Source organism: Pristiophorus japonicus, chromosome 5 (genome assembly GCF_044704955.1).
Source record: "Pristiophorus japonicus isolate sPriJap1 chromosome 5, sPriJap1.hap1, whole genome shotgun sequence".
NCBI lineage: Eukaryota > Metazoa > Chordata > Chondrichthyes > Pristiophoridae > Pristiophorus > Pristiophorus japonicus.
The window spans coordinates 45,872,648-45,894,270 of record NC_091981.1 but is presented as its reverse complement, the minus strand read 5'-3'; the positions used below and the strand labels follow the sequence as shown (position 1 = coordinate 45,894,270).

Genomic DNA, 21,623 nt, shown 5'->3' with positions numbered 1-21,623 from the left:
GAATCTCTAGACCTGAGCAGGGCCATCACGATCACCCAGACATGTATGTCCATGGACGAAAACTCGAAACAGATATCTTCCCAGCATCGAAACTCACTGGTAAGTACTGTGCATAAAATAATATAGTCGGCAGACAGAGCTGCACATGGCAGGGTCTACTCATCCGCGTTTGTACGACCTGTAACTGCTCAAAGTCCGCCATCGGGGGTGAATCAAATCTCGCCTTGTTGATGTTGCGAGGGCTATCATTGGGCCCATCAGTGCCAATTCAAGTAATGCGTGTGCAAAGGCTGTGCAACAATCGGGGCACCTTCAGCGAATGTGTCCGCAACCGAGCAAGTATGCTGCGACACACCACGTGGCTGAGGATGATCGATCCAGCGTGGATCAAGCGGCACAGGCAACTCAACCCGAAGTACAGGATGAAGAAATGTATGGGGTACATTCTTTTACCAAGAGTCCTCCGATAATGCTAGAAGTTAAATTAAATGGGGTTCCAGAATCCATGGAATTGGACACAGGTGCGAGTCAGTCAATAATGAGCCAGAGAGCTTTCAAAAAGCTGTGGGACACTAAGGCAAGAAGACTCAAACTGAGCCCAATCAATGTGAAGTTGTGTACCTACACCAAAGAGCTCATACCAGTTATTGGCAGCGCGGCAGTGAAGATATCGTATGATGGAGCTGTGCATGTTTTGTTGTTGTGGATCGTTCCAGGCAATGCTTTTCAGCAGGAGTTGGTTTGAGAAAATTAAATGGAACTGGAATGATATTAAAGCCTTATCATCAGTGGATGATGCTTCATGTGCTCAAATGCTGAGCAAGTTTCCCTCATTGTTCGAACCAGGCATCGGCAACTTCACGGGAGTTAAGGTGCAGATCCACCTAGGCCCGGATGCAAGACCCGTCCATCACAAGGCTCGGGCGGTTCCGTACACGATGAGGGAGAAGGTCGAGATCGAACTGGACAGACTTCAACGGGAAGGAATCATATGGTGGATGCAGGGAGGATGTTTCCACTGATGGGGGAGACTAGAACTAGAGGGTATGATCTTAGAATAAGGGGTCGCCCATTTAAAACAGAGATGAGAAATTTCTTCTCTCAGAGGATTGCAAATGTATGGAATTCGGTGTGTGGAAGAGTTGTGGAAGCTGGGACATTGAATAAATTTAAGACAAAAATAGATAGTTTCTTAAACGATAAGGGTATAAGGGGTTATGGAGAGCGGACAGGGAAGTGGAGCTGAGTCCATGATCAGATCAGCCATGATCTTATTGAATGGCGGAGCAGGCTCGAGGGGTCGTATGGCCTACTCCTGTTCTTATTAGAAGGGGATGAAAAGCAACCTTCAAAAAGGGGGATTTAGAACTTTTCTTTATTTATACACAATGAGATGAAAATACTTTTTATAATTTCTTTATTAAATATATACAATACACTCTTTACATTGCAAAGATAGTTATTTTTTGTGTGTGTCACACACGTACATATAAGATTGAATATTGCTTTTAAGAGTAAAATATGTTAAACATTTTGATAAAGGTTTCTATTTCCCTGATGTGCATCAGTTTACATTCATTTTTATTTAATGGACTGAAGTCCCAAGCCATCGATTCTGTAACAATTTGTTACATAATAGTTTGTATTTATTACAACATCCAAAAACTATTAGCAAGTTATTTTTGTAAATAAATACAGTAAGATGTGGTTTTATTCTGAACAGAGTTCTTATTTGAGAAAAGGAGATTAAAAATGACCGACTTCCTTTTGCTGGTTGGCCCAAAATTGATGATGCAAAGTTACTTGGTAAAGAGTTTCACATTGGCTCATGCACAAAACTGAGGCTCAAAAATGGAAAGACACAGATGCTGTTAGATTAATGAAGTTGCAGGGTCAAAGTAGCAGCCAATGTGTGCACTCCCCCCAAAAAAATCACTGTGCATGTTCGTTCAATCCATTTCTGCTTCTCTTGTGAGGTGGTTGTATTGTTAAAGATTGGATTTATGAGACACCTGTACCAATGAAAACTTTGGTACAGAATCCTATATGGACAACCTTAGAGATTTAAAAAAATTGTATAATACATCAGGCAATGTACGGAGAGCGTACCCGTTAGGGGTCACAGGTCACCAATGGCTTTTGTCCTGAGATTGCCTGAAAGTCCCTTTAATACCATCTCTATATAATGCTCTTTCAAAAAAAAAACTGTCAGATACATTAATCCTATGATAAATCACCGTACATTTTTTTTACATAAATGTCAAACACTTGTATTAAAAACAATTACATAGGCACTTAATATAAGTTGAGGACTCCAGCATTTACAAAAAGATATAAAAGGATTATATAGAGTAACAATTTCATAAAAATACATTCAAGCAGCTTATAGTCCTGAAGCTTGATGGAGTAATTTCCAAGGCCCACAAAACCAAATATACAGGTGCCAGTTTATATAGTCAGTTTTGTGTGTGTGTGTGCAGCTTAAATTTTGCAATATTTAAAAAAATAATCACAGTCTATAGAAGAACTCACAATATACTTTCAATTCCAAGCAACGTTAACATGATGTAAGGGTGTGCAAATCCCTGGACAATGGGTTAGGCAACCTGGTTTAATCAAATTCTGAATGGCGCCTTAGGAACATAGGAATGGGTCATTCAGCCCTTCGAGCCTGTTGTGCCATTCTGTTAGATCATGGCTGATCTGTATCTTAACTCCATTTGCCTGCCTTGGTTCCATATCCATTAATACCCTGCCCCATCAATCTCAGTTTTGAAATTTTCAATTGACCCTCAGCCTCAACAGCTTTTTGGGAAAGAGAGTTCCCGATTTCCACTACCCTTTGTGTGAAGAAGTCATCACCCCTGAACAGCCTAGCTCTAATTTTAAGATTATACCCCCAGAAATAGTTTCTCTCTATTTGCCCCATCAAATCCTTCAATCATATTAAACAGCTCAATTAGATCACCCCTTAAGTTTCTATACTCAAGGGAATATAAGCCTAGTCCATGCAACCTGTCCTCATAATTTAACCCTTTCAGCCATGGTTTAATTCCCTAACCCGAAGCTCGGAAGTTGTTTTGGCACCACCTGGTAAGGCCTCAGAATGTCGTTCCCACTTTGATTTGGTGTTCAAGTAGCACAATATTTTCTTCTCTGCCTTAAGTTAACAAGTACATGTTGTTTATACACCATTACCGATTGAGAAGAAAATGTTGGTTAAGCTTTGAGAATTTTCAATTATTTTGTGGGGATAAACCTGTGGCAACCCCCACCTGCAACCTTGGAGTGAATCACACTTCCTCCTAGAGACCCATGTATTGTTAGTGGAGGTGGCCTTCTCCTATTAAAACGCACCGGTTGCACTACTAACTAATGCCTTGACTGGACTGGTTGTGAGAACTGTTAACAATGCTCCAGTGATCCCTTGAATGATGTACATGAGCGAGCCATTGCAGTAAAGGGAGAGGGAACTAGCACATGCTCACCGAGTGGCATTGGCTTAGAAGGGACTCTGGCGAACGTACTTTAGGTGAGTCAGGACAAAGTCAGACACCTTCAACATAAAAAGATCAAATTGGTGCCAAGGTTGAAACCCTGACTAGTTTGCTCACCTCAGCCATTTACCTGTGGATTCCAAGTCACATGCAATGCTTGATCCAACAGAATTACTGTAGCGAGAGAGATTTGGGCTCCGCAACATTTTTTTTATACCAGCTGAAAAAATGTTTGCTGTCTTGGAGGTGCGGCTGACTATAGTTAATAAGCAAATCTTTACGTAAACCACGTCCTAACTTACTCACCACAGATCGGGACTAACACAGACCTTGGTACAGATAATAAAGAAGTCAGATGAACCATTGTACCCCATAGAGGACATTAAAACCAAGCCTAGTTTCCTCAGAAACTCTCAATCATTTGAAGTCAGGGTGCATCCGCTACACTGAGCACCACTTTTAAAAAAGCCTGTGATTGTGTATATCCACTGGCCAGTCTAGAGGCCTCACCAAACCAAACGCAAAAGGCTGTGCGTACATGAGTACATGATGTTACGCAATTCTTAGTTTTCTCCTCCCATTTCCCGAATGCTATGATGTAGTTCCATGGCCACCAGCAGTCCTCCTACACTTCCCATAATTGGCCGATATAAATGAATATTGTTGGGGTTATTTGGCCAGGCAATAGGACCAGGAAGTGGTCAGATTGTCGTAAAAATCCAACTGGTTCACTGATATCCTTTAAGGAAGGAAGCCCGGCATCCTTACCCGGTCTGGCCCTATACGTGACTCCGATCCCACACTAACGCGGTTGACTCTGAACGGCCCTCTGAAATGGCCCAGCAAGCTGCTCAGCTGCATCCCGGGAGACTAAGGTTGGACAATAAATTCCGGCCTTGCCCATATCCCGAGAGCAATTTAAAAATAAATGGAATCAAGCCTAGTCCTGTCCAATAGTGGAATTCCGACTGCTTTTCCTCTCCGTAGCACAGGGAGACTGAGATCATTTGGAGCATTGCAACTGCTGCCTGTCTGAGGTCACCTGCCTTAGGGAATCAAGCCTGCCCACAGCCGGTGCTGTAATTATCCACAAGGCTACTGGAGGAGCTAATGTTGCATATTCTTGTTGAAAGTTGGCATAACTTAAGACTCTGGTGTAGCGATAAAGCAGGCTGAATGCTGATGATTTTATTGGATATTATGATGATGATGATAACGTGGATTTCAGACAGACAAAGCGTTAAGCCCACCATCTCCTGCCTGAGCTCTGCCTCATGACCGCTTCACAGACTCCAGATCAGTTGTCCTACCTACTAAAGGTTTCAGGGTACATGTGCATACGTGCAGAAGGAGGCCGACCAAAGCATTGCTGTCATCACGACCATCTGAACGATCATTCTCCTGTCACTTACGTAAATCAACCATCTCTAGTACACTCCAGGCCAGCACATCAGCAGAACCCACGTTTCCAATAGGATGATCAGATTTGATTTTACTGCACATTGGCACAGTTTCTTGCTCGAGGGAGAGGACAGTAGTGTCCATTGGATCAACAATAGGCATCGATCACCAGCTCAAACATGTCAGATCAGGGCCAGGATCCAGAAGCCCCCTGCCCCCCTCCCCAATCTTTACCTCTTGCTGGAACCCATGCATCTGGTAGCCTTCAATCTTTCATTGTTTTGTTCTTATTTCTCAATGGCAGCAGGGTGCACTGTGGGTTTGCTCCTATATCATACCAAACAGATTAATAAATGAATGAAAATATACATTTTGGTGGAGCGGGGAATTATTAAGTGGCTTGTCGCTGCATACAACACTTTATCATTAAACAAGCACACTTGTCTATATGACTACCCTTCTTTGAATATAGAAAAGAAACATTGAAAGGTCCTTGAAGTATATACCTATATATACTAATAAAGTGCAAGGATGAGGGTTACATGATGGAATCTTTGGTTTCCTGAGCAGTTGCTGTTCAGAATTTGCAATCCTATGACAAAACGAAACATCCCAGTCTTTTTTGAGTTCCCAGAATTCCACTCTCCATGAAGAATGGTCTGTCCCTCGGTAAGTGATGCAAGAGTTTCTTCTGCGGGAGTGAAGCGGGACTTCCATCAAACTGCCCCCTCCTGACAACAAGTTGACGGCTTCTTCCTATTTGTTTTTTTGTTTGTCCACTTGCTATTCTTTACACCATGGTGACTGCCCTCAGGTTCTGTTTAGTCTCACTGACAGAGCAATCTTCTGGAATCTTCTCCTCGGAGCAGCTCCGGCCAGAGAGTTTGTCCATCTGTTCTAGATCATTGAAGCGCTCCACTACGCATTGTGCGGTGAGACGTGCTTCTGGATCATGGTCCCAGCATTCCACAATGATTTCACATACCTGCTGTACGAGCTAGGAAACAGAGAGAGAGAACAATATTTACATGTTTTTGAGATTAAAATATGCTGACTCCAGTAAAGGCACATGTGGGTGTAGTGTCAATACAAAACCAATGGTTACTTGCTTCAAACTACTTATCAAATTTGCCTGCAATGGTATATTTTACATTCCTCTAGGCTCTCACGCAAGGCAAGTTGTTATGTTGAAGCATCCAACAGCTGACTTAGCTACGGATCCCCACAGCAACGTCATCCGTACCCTGGCTGAACTGATGCACATACGAGTACAGAGCACCAGTCATTATGGAGAGGTCAGAGCAGTGAATCAACCTCAGTGATATGGTAAGTAATGTGTTCTATTTTGGAAAAAGGGCCAGATTCACCTCAAAGAACTGGAGGGGTAAAACGGACAGGTACTTCCTGTTGCAGGCACTTCCCGCCAACCACAAACGTACTTCAGTGCTAAATTAGATCACATTTTACACCCTTTGTTTCTTAGTTTCATATTCCAATTGATGCAGCAGGCCAGTAACTACGCAGATCGTGTCTTGTTAACCAGTGCTGCAGACAGTGTAAAATTGGTATATTTTTTGCCAAGTGTATTCAAATTCGGACTAAAAGACTAAAACTGAAAGTTGACTCAAAATTTGACAAAAACCATAATTATTGATGGGGAGGGTAAGAGGATTTTGAATGGATACTGGGAGCTGGGGGTAGGCTCCATTATAAAAAAAAACACATTTGACTGCCAACCCTCCCCTCCCCGGTACCCTCTATCCCCTCCATCAGCCAGTCTTCAACATTTAAAACTGCTGTTGGAAAATGGAGCTAATAGTAGGGGCAATTTTCATCTCATTATTGCCTCGTTGGTGCTCAAAAACAGGGCGGGTGCAGCCTGAAAATAAACAGCTGTATGTTCATATATATATTATGTGCGCAAGTGTAGGCAAATGCCCAGTCAGTTAGAACAATAATGAAAGGAATCCTCAGCTGCTCTCAGGTAATGCTTTTGGAGACAAGTATCTTGCAGTAGATTATGCTTTCTTCCCCCCCACCTTAAAAGGATTTGAACATGCTTGTAATTGTTACTGTAGGTTCTGAACTCATCTTGTCTGCTGCCCCACAGAGTTGCCTCTCTCTGCAGCACACAGGTAAAATTTACCTCCCCTTTAAGCTGCCACAGCAGGCCCTCGAGAAGCTGTCACACCGCCTAATTTCCTGCCAAAAATCGGCAAGCTGCCTACTGGGAGTGTGCAAATGGGCTACCACGTGGCCCATTACAACAGTGACTGCACTTCAAAAAGGTACTTCACTGGCAATGCAGTTTTTGGGGAGGTCATGAGGATATGAAACATGCTATGTAAATATAAGCTCATTCCTTCAAATATACTCGCCTCACATTATCTGGTGGACAGTGCACACAGTGGATGGGGTTGCCAGCATCAGCTCCATAATGAAGTGACAGTAATAACAGAACAGGAATAGAGAGAACACACATACTAGCACTACATAAAGCAAGTGCCCAGAATAGCAAGCGGTCTCTATCTTTCCCAGATCATTAAATGGGGTTTAGCTCCACTTTAGACGGCCTTATCGCACAATACCAGCTATTCTTGGGGAGGTGGAATAACAGGTCATCTCTGTAATAATCCAAGACAAATCAATGGGTTCAAGCCTCTAACATCCAAATGACTTGCACTCCCTATGGGATAAACATGCTGCTTGTAAAATGAATGAGATGTCAAGGGTGCTTTCTGTTGTTCATATTGTAATGTTCAAACACAGAGAGCAAAAAAGAAGAACTTGAATTTGCAAAATGGCTTTCACATCCTCAAGCTCTTCTAAAGCATTTCCCAACTTTCTGACTCTGAGGCGAGAGTGCGGTCATTGAATAAAAAGGAAAGCATTTGCATTGATATAGCGCCTTTCATGACCTCAGCACATCCCAAAGCACTTTACAGCCAATGAAGTAATTTTGAAGGGTACTCACTTTTGTAATGTAGTCAATGCAGCAGCCAATTTACACACAGCAAGCTCCCACAAACAGCAATGGGATGAATGACCAGAAAATTTGTTTTAGTGATGTTGGTTGAGGGACAAATATTGGCCAGGACATCGGGAGAACTCCCCTGCTCTTCTTCAAATAGTGTCATGGGCTCTCTTACGCCCACCTGAGGGGGCAAATGGGGACTCGGTTGAACGTCTCATCCTAAAGACGGCACCTCCGACAGTGCAGCACTGCAATGAAGTGTCAGCTGAGATTGGAGTGGGACTTGAGCCCACATCCTTCTGAATCTGAGGAGAGAGTGCTACCCAATGAGCCATGGCCGATGCCAATACGGAGGGCATGTGGTTGGATGGATTTTTGCTAGGTCTGTGGAAGGACCAAGCCTGGCGGGTTGAGTGGGCTCTTTGTGCTGCCTGTTTTATTAAAATCCTTTAATTGCTGGGTGCTATTACTACAAAAAGCAAATCCGAGAGAGAGTGTCCATCTTTGGTGTCTGTACCAAGGCTGAGGGGCAAGTTCTGATTCACTAGCCAGAGCACAGATGCACTTCTTCATAGGCAAAAATAACAATTGACAATCAATTCTGGAATGACAAGATTATTTACTGGTAACAATAGTTACAGTACCTGGTGATTAAGCCAGCTGTTGGGGATCTCAGGCCTTCCCCGATCTCTCAGAACAACATCTTTCATGCTTTCGACACACGGATGCTCCCGGACCTTGGAACCAAAGGCAGGCTCGTAGTCTTTCACTTCTGTGGAGAAAAATTTGAACAACAAATTAGGGTAGATATGGATAAAGTATTTCCTATGGTGGGGGAATCAAAAACAAGGGCACATTATTTTAAAGTTAGAGCGATGCCATTCAGGAGCGGAATCAGGAAAGGGTGGTAGCAATTTGGAACACTCTCCTCCAGAAGGCCATGAATGCCGAGGACATTTGGAGCTTCCACGACTGAGATAGAAAGGTATCAACTGATATGGAGCAAAGGCAGGAAATGAAGTTGAGGTGCAGATCAGCCATCATCTAATTGAATGGCGGAGCAGGCCCGAGGGGCTGAATGGCCTACTCTTGTTCTTAATGCTCCTATATTTCATGGGCCAGGAGTTGAAAGGAGTCACGTGAATCACGGTATGGGCATATATTATATGTATATATATATATGGCAATTCCAGTCAGTATGCTACATTATAAATACGTTCTTTTTAAAACACATTTACAATTTCAGTAGAAACAACAGGAAATTATCCAGCTAAGTTTACAGTATCAATTCGTGACGTGTAAACTGTCCCGCTCTGTTTACGATACCCAAGGAGCTGAGAAAACCTTCTCTGCAATTCCCAGCTAGAAGAAACAGCTGATGCAAACTTGACCAGGCTACAGTAACTTCCAGTACATCCCAACACAGCTAGCCCAGTTTCCACACCACTTTCCAAAGACACTGCAGTCTTCCCATATGAATACATAGGAAACATTTGTTATGTGATCTTTGAGATATAATTCATCAGTAACTTGGCAGTCTCTACAGCATGACTACAAGATTGGATAATATAAGAAATGGAACTATCTTGAGGCATTATACTATGGCGGGGGTGGGGGGGGGGGGGGGTCACACAGCAATAGCATTTCCCTCTTGCAAGGGTGCTCTTAAAGAACGCTTAAGGAGAAAGCGCTACATAGGGTCAGTACCTGAGCTTATTAAGGTGCAGGATGTCAGTGCTGGAGAATATGCTCATTCCATTCCATTTTTGACAGTCGTGACTGTGCAGAGCACTCCCCGGTCAGGTGGAGAATAACGTTCCTCTACTCCATCCTAACAACATCTCAAAGAATACATCCCAAAGTACAAGTGTGACTCTTTCATTTCTCCCATAGAATCATACATTGTGCTGGTTCTTTGAAAGAGTTATCCAATTAGTCCCTCTCCCCTACTCTTTCCCCATAGCCCTGCAAACGTTTCCTTTTCAAGTATATATCCAAATCCCAGCCATCCTTTGAACTAGATAGCCAATTTAGTAAAAAGGTTTGTGCTAAACTGTGGGCGGGTTTAGTGATCTGAACTCGCATTTGCAGGAAACTGGATTGAGATCGCTCCAACCCAAAGCAAGAGACTTCGCTCATGAATCTCGGCAGGATTGCAACCCAGTCCCCGTGGAAGGGCAATGTGCCAACATGCTGCATCATCCAATTCCTCTGGGAGGGTAGTTGCTGAGAGCTTGTCCTTCTGCAGAGAGAGTTTTATTAGCACACTATCTTCTCATTAAATCATCCATTCCACAGCAGCAGAGAGATGGAACACAAGGTTCCCATGCACTCTCTCTGGTCCACAGCGTTAGTCAGTGACAGTTCAATGTTTACAGACCAACTAGGAGCTGGTATTTTGGTGTTTGCTAAATAGTTGGGGCAAAAACAAATACAGAATAGCTTGTTATTCGCAGTCCTGGTGGAGACTCCAAACCTTCCAGAAGAACGGAAGTGAGTTTGCTGATGACGAGTGTTAACACAATGTACAAAACACTGTGGTCTCCCATCTCCAGTTGGGTAGAAAATCAATTCATCATGTGCACCAACTTATATTAAAACCTCCAGTTTACAGTTCAATCAAAAAGCAGTGCAGCATGTGAAGATCACAGCTCTCTCCTTTTCTGTGGGAAAGCAGAATGACAGAACCCAGAAATCTCCCCACCACCCATCCCCTCCCATCTCCCCCAAATGTCTTGTGGTCAAATAAAGCCTGCAGTTTGCTTCCTCAATAACGGTGTCACACATTTGTTGCACATGAGTATTATACCAGGCCAAATAACCGAGCAATTGGAATTATCCCTATTTCGCTGTCGGCTAGTTCATCGATGAGAAACAGATTGGATCGCAGAGCTCCTGCATCTGGTGAACATCTGTTTGAGTGAATAGATAGCAAACTCCACAAGGAGTAGACTTTGTAGTTATGTTAGCTTTGCCACAAAAATGCTTTTAACCAGCTGTCATTAGGGAACAGACTATTCCGCCATGGTTTTAAGACAATAGTAAAGTGCCTCATGAAGCCATATTTTGCAATACCAGATATCAGTTTTGTTCTGCCTGCTTTTCCTTGTGCACGAGGTGGCAAAACAAACATGGCACTATTGGAGGCAACTGTCACAAGAGCAGGTCTCCCACAACGTGAACTTGTTGGACACAGAGATTTGGCGACCTTCTTCTGGAATTTCAACGGGAAAGTCCACATGTTCCAGCAACCTTGGTTCAGCAAGCGAGTTAATGATGCAATACAAGGGACAGAGGACCCAGTGTCCACACACAGTCAGAAGAAACATGGTGTTCAGCTGTACAGTTGTTGAAGTGCAGCTGTTTTGCAGCTCCCCCAGGCCTTGCCTAAGCAACATACCACTCATGTTATGATGCTCTCCAAAACTCTGCTACCTATATCCTAATCCACGCCAAATCCTGCTCGCTGGTCTACACTGGCTCCCATTCACAAATGCCTAGATTTTAAAATTCTCATCCTCATGTTCAAATCCCTCAATGGCCTGCCCCTCCCCATCTCTGTAGCCTCACCAGCCCTACAAACCCCGGAGAACTCTGCGTTTCTCCAACTCTGGCCTCTTGCGCATTACCACTCCTTTTTTAAAAAAAAATTCCTTCTGGGACGTGGGCATCATTGGCAAGGCCGGCATTTATTGCCCATCCCTAATTACCCTCGAGAAGGTGGTGGTGAGCTGCTTTCTTGAACTGCTGCAGTTTGTGTGGTGAAGGACTCTACAGTGCTCTTAGGGAGGGAGTGCCAGGATTTTGACTCAGCGACAATGAAGGAACAGAGGTATATTTCCAAGTCAGGATGATGTGTGACTTGGAGGGAAACTTGGAGGTGGTGGTGTTCCCAACCTCCTGCTGCCCTTGTCCTTCTATATGGTAGAGGTTTCAGGTTTGGGAGGTGCTATCGAAGAAGCTTTGGTGAGTTGGTGCAGTGCATCTTGTAGATGGTACACACTGCAGCCATGTTGTGCCGGTGGTGGAGGGAGTGAATGTTCGCCTCACCATTGGCAGTTGTGCCTTCAGCCATCTCTGCCCTAAGCTCTGGAATTTCCTTCCTAAACTGCTCAGCTTTTCTCCCTTCCTACAAGACCCTCCTTAAAACTTACACCTTTGACCAAACTTTTAGTCACCTGTCCTAATATCCTCTTCTTTGGCTCAGTGTCCATTTTTGTCTGGTTATGCTCTGGTGAAGCACCTTGGGACACTTTACTACGTTGAACGAGCCAAATAAACACAAGTAATTATTGTCTAATTGCCAGACGATATCTCTCTGACATTGCAGAGAATGGGCTGTGGGGTGGAGTAGACCAACTTTATCCAGCCCACTGCCCTGCATTGTATTGGACAGTACAAGAGTCCAGGAACAAGAGGCTGTTTTCTTTCTGTAACTTGTACAAATGCCACACAGCAAGATCCAAAGGCGCTTCTATTTGATGGACTTTTGACTCTTTGAAAATTAGAAATACTACGACCTAGTTTCCGCAGTCCACCCTGTGAGCTAGTTCACAACTGAATGGATTGCAGAACTCTCGCATCGGTTGTCACGGGTACAACGTATTTTCTACGGCTGGAAGTCGCTCTTAAGGCTCTCTGATCTTAAATTCTTCAAAGATCTCAAAGCACCGGCAGTCTCTCTCCGATGTTATAGAGGATGGACTCATTGACTGCAACAGGGCCATGTCATAGGAACAGGAGTAGGCCATTCAGCCCCTCGAGCCTGTTCCACCATTCAATTAGCTCATGGCTGATCTGTATCTTAACAGGTTTATCTCAACATCCACTGGTCTGCTCACGTTGTATTGCAGCAAGGAGCAAGGCAGAGGCTTTCTCTGGAGCCCGTCAAACAACTGTGACATTCCACCACCAGTAGATTCAGATTTGGAATTTTTTTTGTGTTTGGTTTTATGCTCATCAGGGTGAGGGTTATCAATACTGGGAACATATGTTTAACAGACTCAGCATCAAGCAGTCCAAGTCAGGTATATGATGAGTTAGATAAAGACTAATGATCCCTCCACTCCAACAATGCTCCTTAACTCTAACTAGAGTACAGCAGATCTTCATGTTCCAACATTGACATCTCTATTTCTCAGACGAACCACCCTTATGCCTACTTTGAGAATCAGCAGTTCAAAACCAATATGTGCCCTGTTCTCAGCACTTAAGACCATTAATGTCTATCAGATGAGATAAAGCTAATTGTGCTGTTTGGACTGGATTTGAATCCATGTCCCATTGGAAGAAAGTCAGAATTCTAATGTATTGCCTCATCTTGTCCCATCATTTTAAACAGTGCCTTTTTAAAAATCAGTAGACGCTCTGAACATGTCTTCCTTCTTGTGTATACGCAAGCATTGAAAGAAGGGGAAGAGAGAGACATTATCACTGTTAGAAACAGGACATCACAGCCGAGACAACAGTAAGTGCAGAGAAGAGGATATTCTCAATAAATGTCAATCACAGCAGACTTGATTTTTAATGCAAAGCTGAAACTAATGCAAAGTTTGCTGAAAAATCTAAGGGGCGTCAATAAAGGAATCATGTATTTCAAATTTTATTTGTAAGAGTAACTTTACAGTCACATGGAACTGGTCAAAAAATGTTTTTTTTGTTTCTTGTGAAACAGCACAGCATGCTCAACAAATCTCAAACATGCCTACAAGCAACACAAAGAAACGACGACAACAACTTGCATTTATATAGCGCCTTTAATGTATAAAACATCCCAAGATGATTCACAGGAACGTTAGCAAACAAAATTTGACACTGAGCCAAAAAGAGATAGGTTTTAAAGAGCGTCTTAAAAAGGAGAAGAGCGAGGCAGAGGTGTTTAGGGAGGAAATTACAACGCTTACGGCCTGGTCTGTTGAAGGCACGGCCGCCAATGGTGGGACGATGAAAATCGGGTATGCGCAAGAGGCCAGAATTGAAGGAGTTCAGAGATCTCAGAGGATTGTAGGGCTGCAGGCGGTTATAGAGGTAGAGAGGAGCGAGCCCATGGAAGGATTTGAACACAAGGATTGGAATTTTTAAAGCAAGGTGTTGCTGGACCGGGAACCAGTGTAGGTCACTGAACACAGGGAAAATAAAAAGAACTTTGTACAGCTGCGTGTTGTGGATTTTCAGCACCTAAAACTACATAGCCAATTATTCGGTGATATGTAATTCTTTGTCCCATTGCCAACTCCGCCCTGTTAATTATGGGCACCAATGCCAGTGGTTTTATATTTTTTGAAAAACACAACAGTACGTGCCAAAAACATTTACCTAACAATTAAAGTGCCTCACGCTCAAATGAAATCGGTATTTGAGAAGTACAAAGAACCAAAGAAAGCAATCACAGAGACTTAAGTCTCAACACGTTTCAGTTCGCGTTTATTTTTAATTGGAGATCGGCCGACGTGAGCAAGGCTGGAACAGGGAGAAAAAGCTCAGCAGGAATGGAAGCTTTCTTGTCCCAATGCCAGAAGTACAGGAAACAACTATTTCGGTGGGGTTTTTTTGTTGCCGTTGGGAAATAGCCTCTCGGGATGCAGCAACCCAGATTCAATTTTAATAGCATTTACCCTAGCTTGGCATTTGTAACAGATCAGAATGTCCCATGTCTCCTTGAGGCCCTGGACACAGGCTTCAGCTAAAGTGCAGTGTAATCCAATCGGAAGTGGAGCAATCTTGGAACGTTAGCCCAGACACATGTTTTGTTAGTTGATAACTACTCAGCAACCCGATTATAATGGAAATATTTGTTTTAAAAGGGAAAATGTCCTCAGGCAGATTCAGTCAATAAAGGCTGCTTAACAGGAACAAATGGATTACGGGGAGATGTTAACAGGGCCACCCACCTCCCAAGAGTTAAGAGGTTTCTAACATTCAATGTCAGAATAAAGAACAATCAAAACTCAGTACCAGGCAGAGAGCTTCTGTCCAGTCACGGCTGGTCACTGAAGAACTGCACAGAACAATGACCTCAGTCCTCGCTCTCTGCAATGTCAATGGCTCTTTACAACAAAGTGCCAACTTACGACAAATCCACCGTAGAGATTTGTTTTTCCAGATAGCAGCTTTCTTTCTAAATTTCATAACACAACAGCAGGTTTCCTTTATTTACGAGTTGGTGTTTTTTAAAAAAAACGTTAGGTAACTCTAGTCAACACTGCAGTACATGGAATTTACAGCTCAAAAATAGGCCATTCAGCCCAAGTGGCCTGTGCCGGTGTTTATGCTCAACACGAGCCTCCCCCCCACCCCCCCTTCTTTATTAAATCCTATCAGCTCATGCTTCTATTCCTTTCTCCCTCATGAACTTAGCTAGCTACCCCTTTAAAGCATCTGTGTTATTCGCCTTAATTACTCCATATGGTAGCAAGTTCTACATTCTGACCACTTTTTGGGTAAAGAAGTTCCTCCTGACAGTGCAGTGCAATTAAATACCAAAACATTTTTGTTTCTGTTTAACGTCGTGAACACTTTCCACCCAACAGACAACATTCAATAAAAACAGAAAGTGTTTGGATATGTGCAGCAGTCAGTGTCTGAGAGAGAAAGGCAAGATAATGGTTTGGGGAATCATCTCATCAAGATTTTCCCCAGTGGTCCCACTCAAAACATCATCAACTGTACTTTCTCTCTTCTGGTCACGACTGAGCTGCCTGCGTATTGCCAACAGTTGGTGTTTTTCTAGACGACATTTAATGCTTCATTGAGTGACAGGCTGTAGAATCATCTTGCACTAGAACTCTGGGCTTCACAGATATACCTGACATTGGAAAGTTTGAGTTTAAGGTTAACACTTGCTGAACCTTGACACTCAATACTTTTAATTCATATAATAAGGTGACACATGTAAACAGGCTGGACAACTGCTGAATACACTAATACAAAAGCTGTAATCCCCAGCATCAAAGCACTGACCACACTCGACCAGCTCCGTTGGGCGGGCCACATCATCTGCATGCCCGGCACGAGACTCCCTAAGCAAGCACTCGACTTCGAACGCTTACACGGCAAATGAGCCCCAGGTGGGCAGAGGAAACGTTTCAAAGACACCCTCAAAGCCTCCTTGATAAAGTGTAACATCCCCACTGACACCTGAGAATCCCTGGTCCAAGACCACCCAAAGTGGGGGAAGAGCATCCGGGAGGGCGCTGAGCACCTCAAGTCTCGTCGCCGAGAGCATGCAGAAACCAAGCGTAGACAGCGGAAGGAGCGTGCAGCAAACCAGGCTCCCCACCCATCCTTTCCTTCAACCACTGTCTGCCCCACCTGTTACAGAGACTGTAATTCCCGTATTGGATCGTACAGCCACATGAGAACTCACTTTGAGTAGAAGCAAGTCTTCCTCGATTTCGAGGGACTGCCTATGATGATGATGACAAAAGCAAAATACTGCGGATACTGGAAATCTGAAATAAAAACAGAAAATGCTGGAAATACTCAACACATCAGGCAGCATCTATGGAGAGAGAAACAGACTTAATGTTTCAGGCCGATGACCTTTCATCAGAACTGGAAAGTTAGAAATGTACCAGGTTTTAAGCAAGTGCAGAGGCAGGCAAAGGTGGGGCGGGGGGGGGGGGGTGGTGGGTGGGCAGGGGAAGAACAAAAGGGAAGGTCGGTGGAAAGCAGGAGTGATTAAATGACCAAAGGGGTGATGATGCATGGCAAAAGAGGGTGGTAATGGGGTCCCACAGATGCTGCCTGATCTGCTGAGTATTACCAGTATTTTGGTTTTTTTATAACTGCAGAATACACCCTGGGTGACAATGAATATGTGTGTCATGTCTCATCATAAACTCTGTTAGTGATTACGGTCCATCCATTATGGTGATCAGATGCTATTTATACTGATATTTATACCTCTTCTTTGGCAACACCTTCCCAACCTGTGAACTCCACAAGAACAAGGGCAGCAGGCGCACAGAAACATCATCACCTCCAAATTGGTCGCTAGGTCAAAATCCATGAACTCCCAAACTAACAGCATTGTGGGAGCAATTTCAGCACATGGACTGCAGTGGTTTAAGGTGGTGGCCCACCAAGGCCAACTAAGGATGGGCAGTAAATGCTGGTTTTCTAGCGATGCCCACATCCTGAGAATGAATTTTAAAAATACATGCATTTGACCATGGAGTGGTGCAGCAGAGGGCTAAGCTTTTCTTCCCCATGCCATTTCCGCATGTTCTTAATCTCTACTCAACTTTCAAGTGGGCACCAACTAAAGGCAACTCATTTCTCCAACAGAAGGACTTCAGACAATATAGATTGCCCCAGCACTACACGACCATGCACTGATAGTTTGTGCCAATGTTTGCTCCAAGGACAAATCATTGTGTATCCTGAATACAAACATGACAATCATTGTGCTGGCTTTCTGTCTTTGTGTTGAATTTCCTTAATGCACATTTCCACATATTGCATAAAGACATGTAACACTTTGCCACAGAATGGTAGGATATAGGTTTGTGTTTGATTTCCTCCCACAGTGAGTTCCAGTTCTTGGCCATGCTATTCTGATGAGGCACTGAGCAAGGAGGCTTGAAATATTCGAGCACAAGGAGTTGCCCACAGAGCCACTCGATCACAGATATCTTGGTACTTTGCTCAAGAACGGAATCAACAGAGAGCTAGGAAAAGATCACCTGCCTATTTTCTAGGTCAGGCAATGATGCTGGCAAGTGGAGAGTGGGGAAGGGAGACAATGGATTGACTTTTGTTATGTGCATCTTGTGCTCATTATGATTAGTGATGTTAATTCTGCAGATTGGAACACATTCTATTTCACACGGTGCCAATATCATGGACTCCCAGACCAAGTACAACACAGTTGTATGTAGAATTGTATGTACTCTTACTCATCAACATACCTCAGTCCCAAAAACCAAAAATCACCTCACCTCTCATTTGCAACGTGGCATTTTGCTATTTTTCACAGCAGCCATCTTGTGTCCTTTGAGTGACATTCTAAATTTAGTGGCAAATTATGTTGACACTTTGCCCAATTGCAACAGCATTGAGTCTACTCAAACTTGTGTCACATTGGACTCTTAGCAGATAAGAGAGACTTTAATTCTGACTGTATTCAGATCCTGGAGGTGATAGGTCAGTCTTTAACCCACCGCATAACCTAATGCCCTCTGGAAATGAGTTAATTTTAACCCAGATATGACCGTCCATTTTTAGGCACTTTTATATTGTGTACGAGTTCCGCTAATGGGTGACATATATGTCTCCGTCTGTTGACTGCACTCCGTGGTATGAAAGCCTCATTGTACAGGAAACTGAAGACACCAATAGGTCCAAGAAAATATGGATCTATGAATGTAAGATTCAGAGTACATACGAGGAGCCAATCGCTGTGTTCACACAATGTGAAGCAACTGAATCTTCATACAACAGAGTGGAGCCCAGCATGACTAGCAATCGACTGAAAATCAAAAGGGAGAGAGTAGCGCATGATGGTCATTCTTCCCAGACAGCCGACAGTGGGACCTTAGCAACGTAGAAGCATCATTTGAGCAATTGACATTGTTCTAAACAGTAATATAATTCTAAATAAATAACATAAAATCAATCCATCAGCAAGCCATCATCAAGTCCAGATTCATTGGACCTCATCTATCCTATGAAAAGAAAGAACTTACAATTATATATCGCCTTTCACAACCTTAGGACATCCCAAAGCACTTTGCAGCCAAGGAAGTATTTTTGAAGGGTAGTGACTATTGTAATATAGAAGACACTTCAGCCAGTTTGTGCAGAGCAAGCTCTCACAAACTCCCACAAAAAGCAAGGCGAAAAATGTTTTAGGAATGTTTTAGAGGGTACAGATTTAAGGTGATTGGCAAATGAACCAGAGGTTACATGAGAAAAAACTTTTTTACGCAACAAGTGGTTAGGATTTGGAATGCACGGCCAGATAGGGTGCTGGATACCGACTCAACAGTCGCCTTCAAAAGGGAATTGGATAAATACTTGAAGGAGAAAAAAATTACAGGAATATGAGGAAAGAGTGGGAGAGTGGGACTAACGGGAATGCTTTTCGAAAGAGCGGGTGCGGACTGGATGGGCCGATTGGCCTCCTTCTGTGCTATTCTCTATTGGTTGATCGATAAATATTGGCCTCTGCTCTTTGAAATCGTGCCATGGAGCTTTTACATCCGTCTGATTCAGAAGCGAAAATGCAACCATGGCTGACACCGATGATCATTTTTCTTCAGTTCATTGCACCACTCCTTGTTGAAAGTTCCAGATACCGTACATGAACAGGTCAAAATGTGGATCTGATTATTAAACAATATTATAAAAGGACAGCCCTTTGTCATTTTAAAATACAAAACTTTGATTTTGCTCACCGCCAACAGCCGTACATCGTGATGCTATCTCCCACAGAACTAGTGCCATCGAGTACACGTCGGACTGTTTAAATGCCTCAATGTCCTCCAAGTTAATTCGTGACTCGAGCACCTCAGGCGCCATATACCTGGCTGTGCCAACCTACAAAGTACAAACAAAAAGGGTAAAACACGTCAGTTATTGTACAGCAAACAGCATCAGATGCGACTTTAATCAAACCCAACATAACTGATGTAAAGCAGATCAATTCCTCAATGAACTTATTTGCAATATTTAAAAAATACACAGTTGTTTACCTTTATCATCCAAATGTTTTTCTCCCTGGCTTTCCTTCCCCCCCAGGCAGTGAAACCTTTGGCAGTCAGGCATCTTGAAAGACAGCTATTGAGAAGACTGTGCAAAACCAGCGCAAGAGCATTCCATAGATGACTCTCAGTTTCTGTGGGTTGGGTGTGGGTCCAAGGGGTGGTTGACATTCAACTCCAGGAGTGGTGTTTTTGAGACTGGGAATTCAGCAATGTTGCATGTGGGGATTTGAACCTGCATCTAATTGCCCTGCAAATACATGCATTGGTGTTCCAACACCCTACTGACACTTTCATTCCAAAGGCCAATTCTACTGATTAATGGCTGCTTTGATCTCATTGTAACTGCTCCTAGGAGCACCAACCAAAGGTTTCAAAATGCACTGAGGCATTAAGTTTGTGTTTGGATTCTCCTGTTGAGCATTAAACTCAGACAGAGTCTAGAAAATATCTCACTTCTAGGGGTTAGATCAGTTCCTTCAAGTAGTGCCAGTGACTTTGAGGAATTAAGCTTTCCTGGGGCATGAACCTGGAACCTTCCTGTTTGCATTGAAGAATCCTCTGGTCTGGGCATCATTTGTGCACATCTTAACCCTTCCACATTAAGGCAGACCCTTTGATTTTTTTTTCAACCCATAATTAGTAACAACATACAGCCCATGCTTATCTTTATATAATGGTGTTGGACCTTCTGTGGTAACAATATAATTACAGGCAGAGAAAAAAAAAATGAAAGGTAGCAAGTTCAAATAAATGGCATTCAAGTCTTCATTTTGCTCCTCCAAGGGCTCAGTTCGAATGAATATCAAAGAGTGACTTGACTCGAAATGAGCAGATTATGGGATTGTACAATAAGATTCCTGAAGTCTTATTCCAACAGTGCACTTTGAAGTTCTCAGTTACATCGCAAAAGTAAAGTATCACTGAGAGTGAGGTCTCTGTTCTGGAATAAGGGACCACAAGCTGAAGAAGAAATAGTGCAACAATCAGCTTATGACTCCCATTTGAGGACAGTATCTCCTGGACATTGGACCTGGCACCAAATGTGAAGTGTCCTCTTGGTGGGACAATTTTGACATCACTATGAAGCCAGGATATATTAAAAATGAAGTTGCTTTTCTTCCATGAAGACTGTGGCCTTGAGACCAACAGTTCCCTGCACTAGTTCCCAGACAGTTGGGCAAGGCCACTATGCATGATGAATTGGACAATGGCTTATATTCCTTTACATTTCAAACCCTATTGTTTTTAAACTTAATTCATTTAAAACTATGTCCTAGTTCCACTTCCAGTGGCTCAAACAATCAGAAACTTAAGCAAAGCTCTGTGATAAAACTGTGAAAATTATATTAGCCACAGACACTTCTGAAGAGAGGGGGGTGGTGAGTTAAAACCTCATATGTTTTAACAGGGAGTACTAAAACAGCTCTTCAAACTTATTTAGTTCCCATCGTAGTCAGTCATCCAAAAAAGTTTCAAGTGACATTATAAAGTCTAACTCATGACCACCCATTGAGTGCAAGGAATTCCTTTGTGAGGCGAGTCACAACTCCTTCATGACTTCTAGTTTTTTTGAGTTGTGCAATCAGCTTTGTGAGCCACAACCTCACATGCAACTACCTCAGCTTAAACGCTTCTCCACATTAATAGCCATTTCACAACAGATTACTGCTTTTTAAAAAGCACACACAAAAATAAAGCAAAAAAAAACCCCAGAGAGGGCAAGGTGCTTCCATGTAGCATGACCTCATCCCCAGTTCAACTGCTGGCATCTATTAATCCCCATTTAAACAAGACCTTTTCTTTACCCGAATCCTACAGTAAGTGACCTTACATACCAACATTTTTGTAATAGTGTTGGGGCAAATTGTTAAATCCAATTGAACCGACAGGATTCTGTTGTATGAAATGCTCTATCACAGATAAAAAAACTACACAACAACATCATGGAGATCATTTGTGTCCATCTGAGATAAATTGGAATGGGATAAAATGAAGTAGGGCTCACTGAACCAAAACCAAAATCCGTCTTCTGGATAAGACATT

The 21,623-nt window shown here is 43.1% G+C and overlaps 1 protein-coding gene across 2 annotated transcripts in view; it reads right to left on the bottom strand.

Annotated features, from left to right (window-relative positions):
* Positions 1-1,400: 1,400 nt before the first annotated feature.
* tgfbr2b (transforming growth factor beta receptor 2b) overlaps positions 1,401-21,623 on the bottom strand; it is a 75,470-nt gene continuing 55,247 nt past the window's right edge. For both annotated transcript variants that reach the window (XM_070880578.1, XM_070880580.1), the window contains exons 5-7: positions 19,272-19,413; positions 8,517-8,644; positions 1,401-5,895 (exon numbers count right to left, since the gene is read on the bottom strand). In XM_070880578.1, the coding sequence (XP_070736679.1) occupies positions 5,689-5,895; positions 8,517-8,644; positions 19,272-19,413 (477 nt within the window). In that variant the 3' untranslated portion in view covers positions 1,401-5,688. The remainder of the gene's footprint in view (positions 5,896-8,516; positions 8,645-19,271; positions 19,414-21,623) is intronic.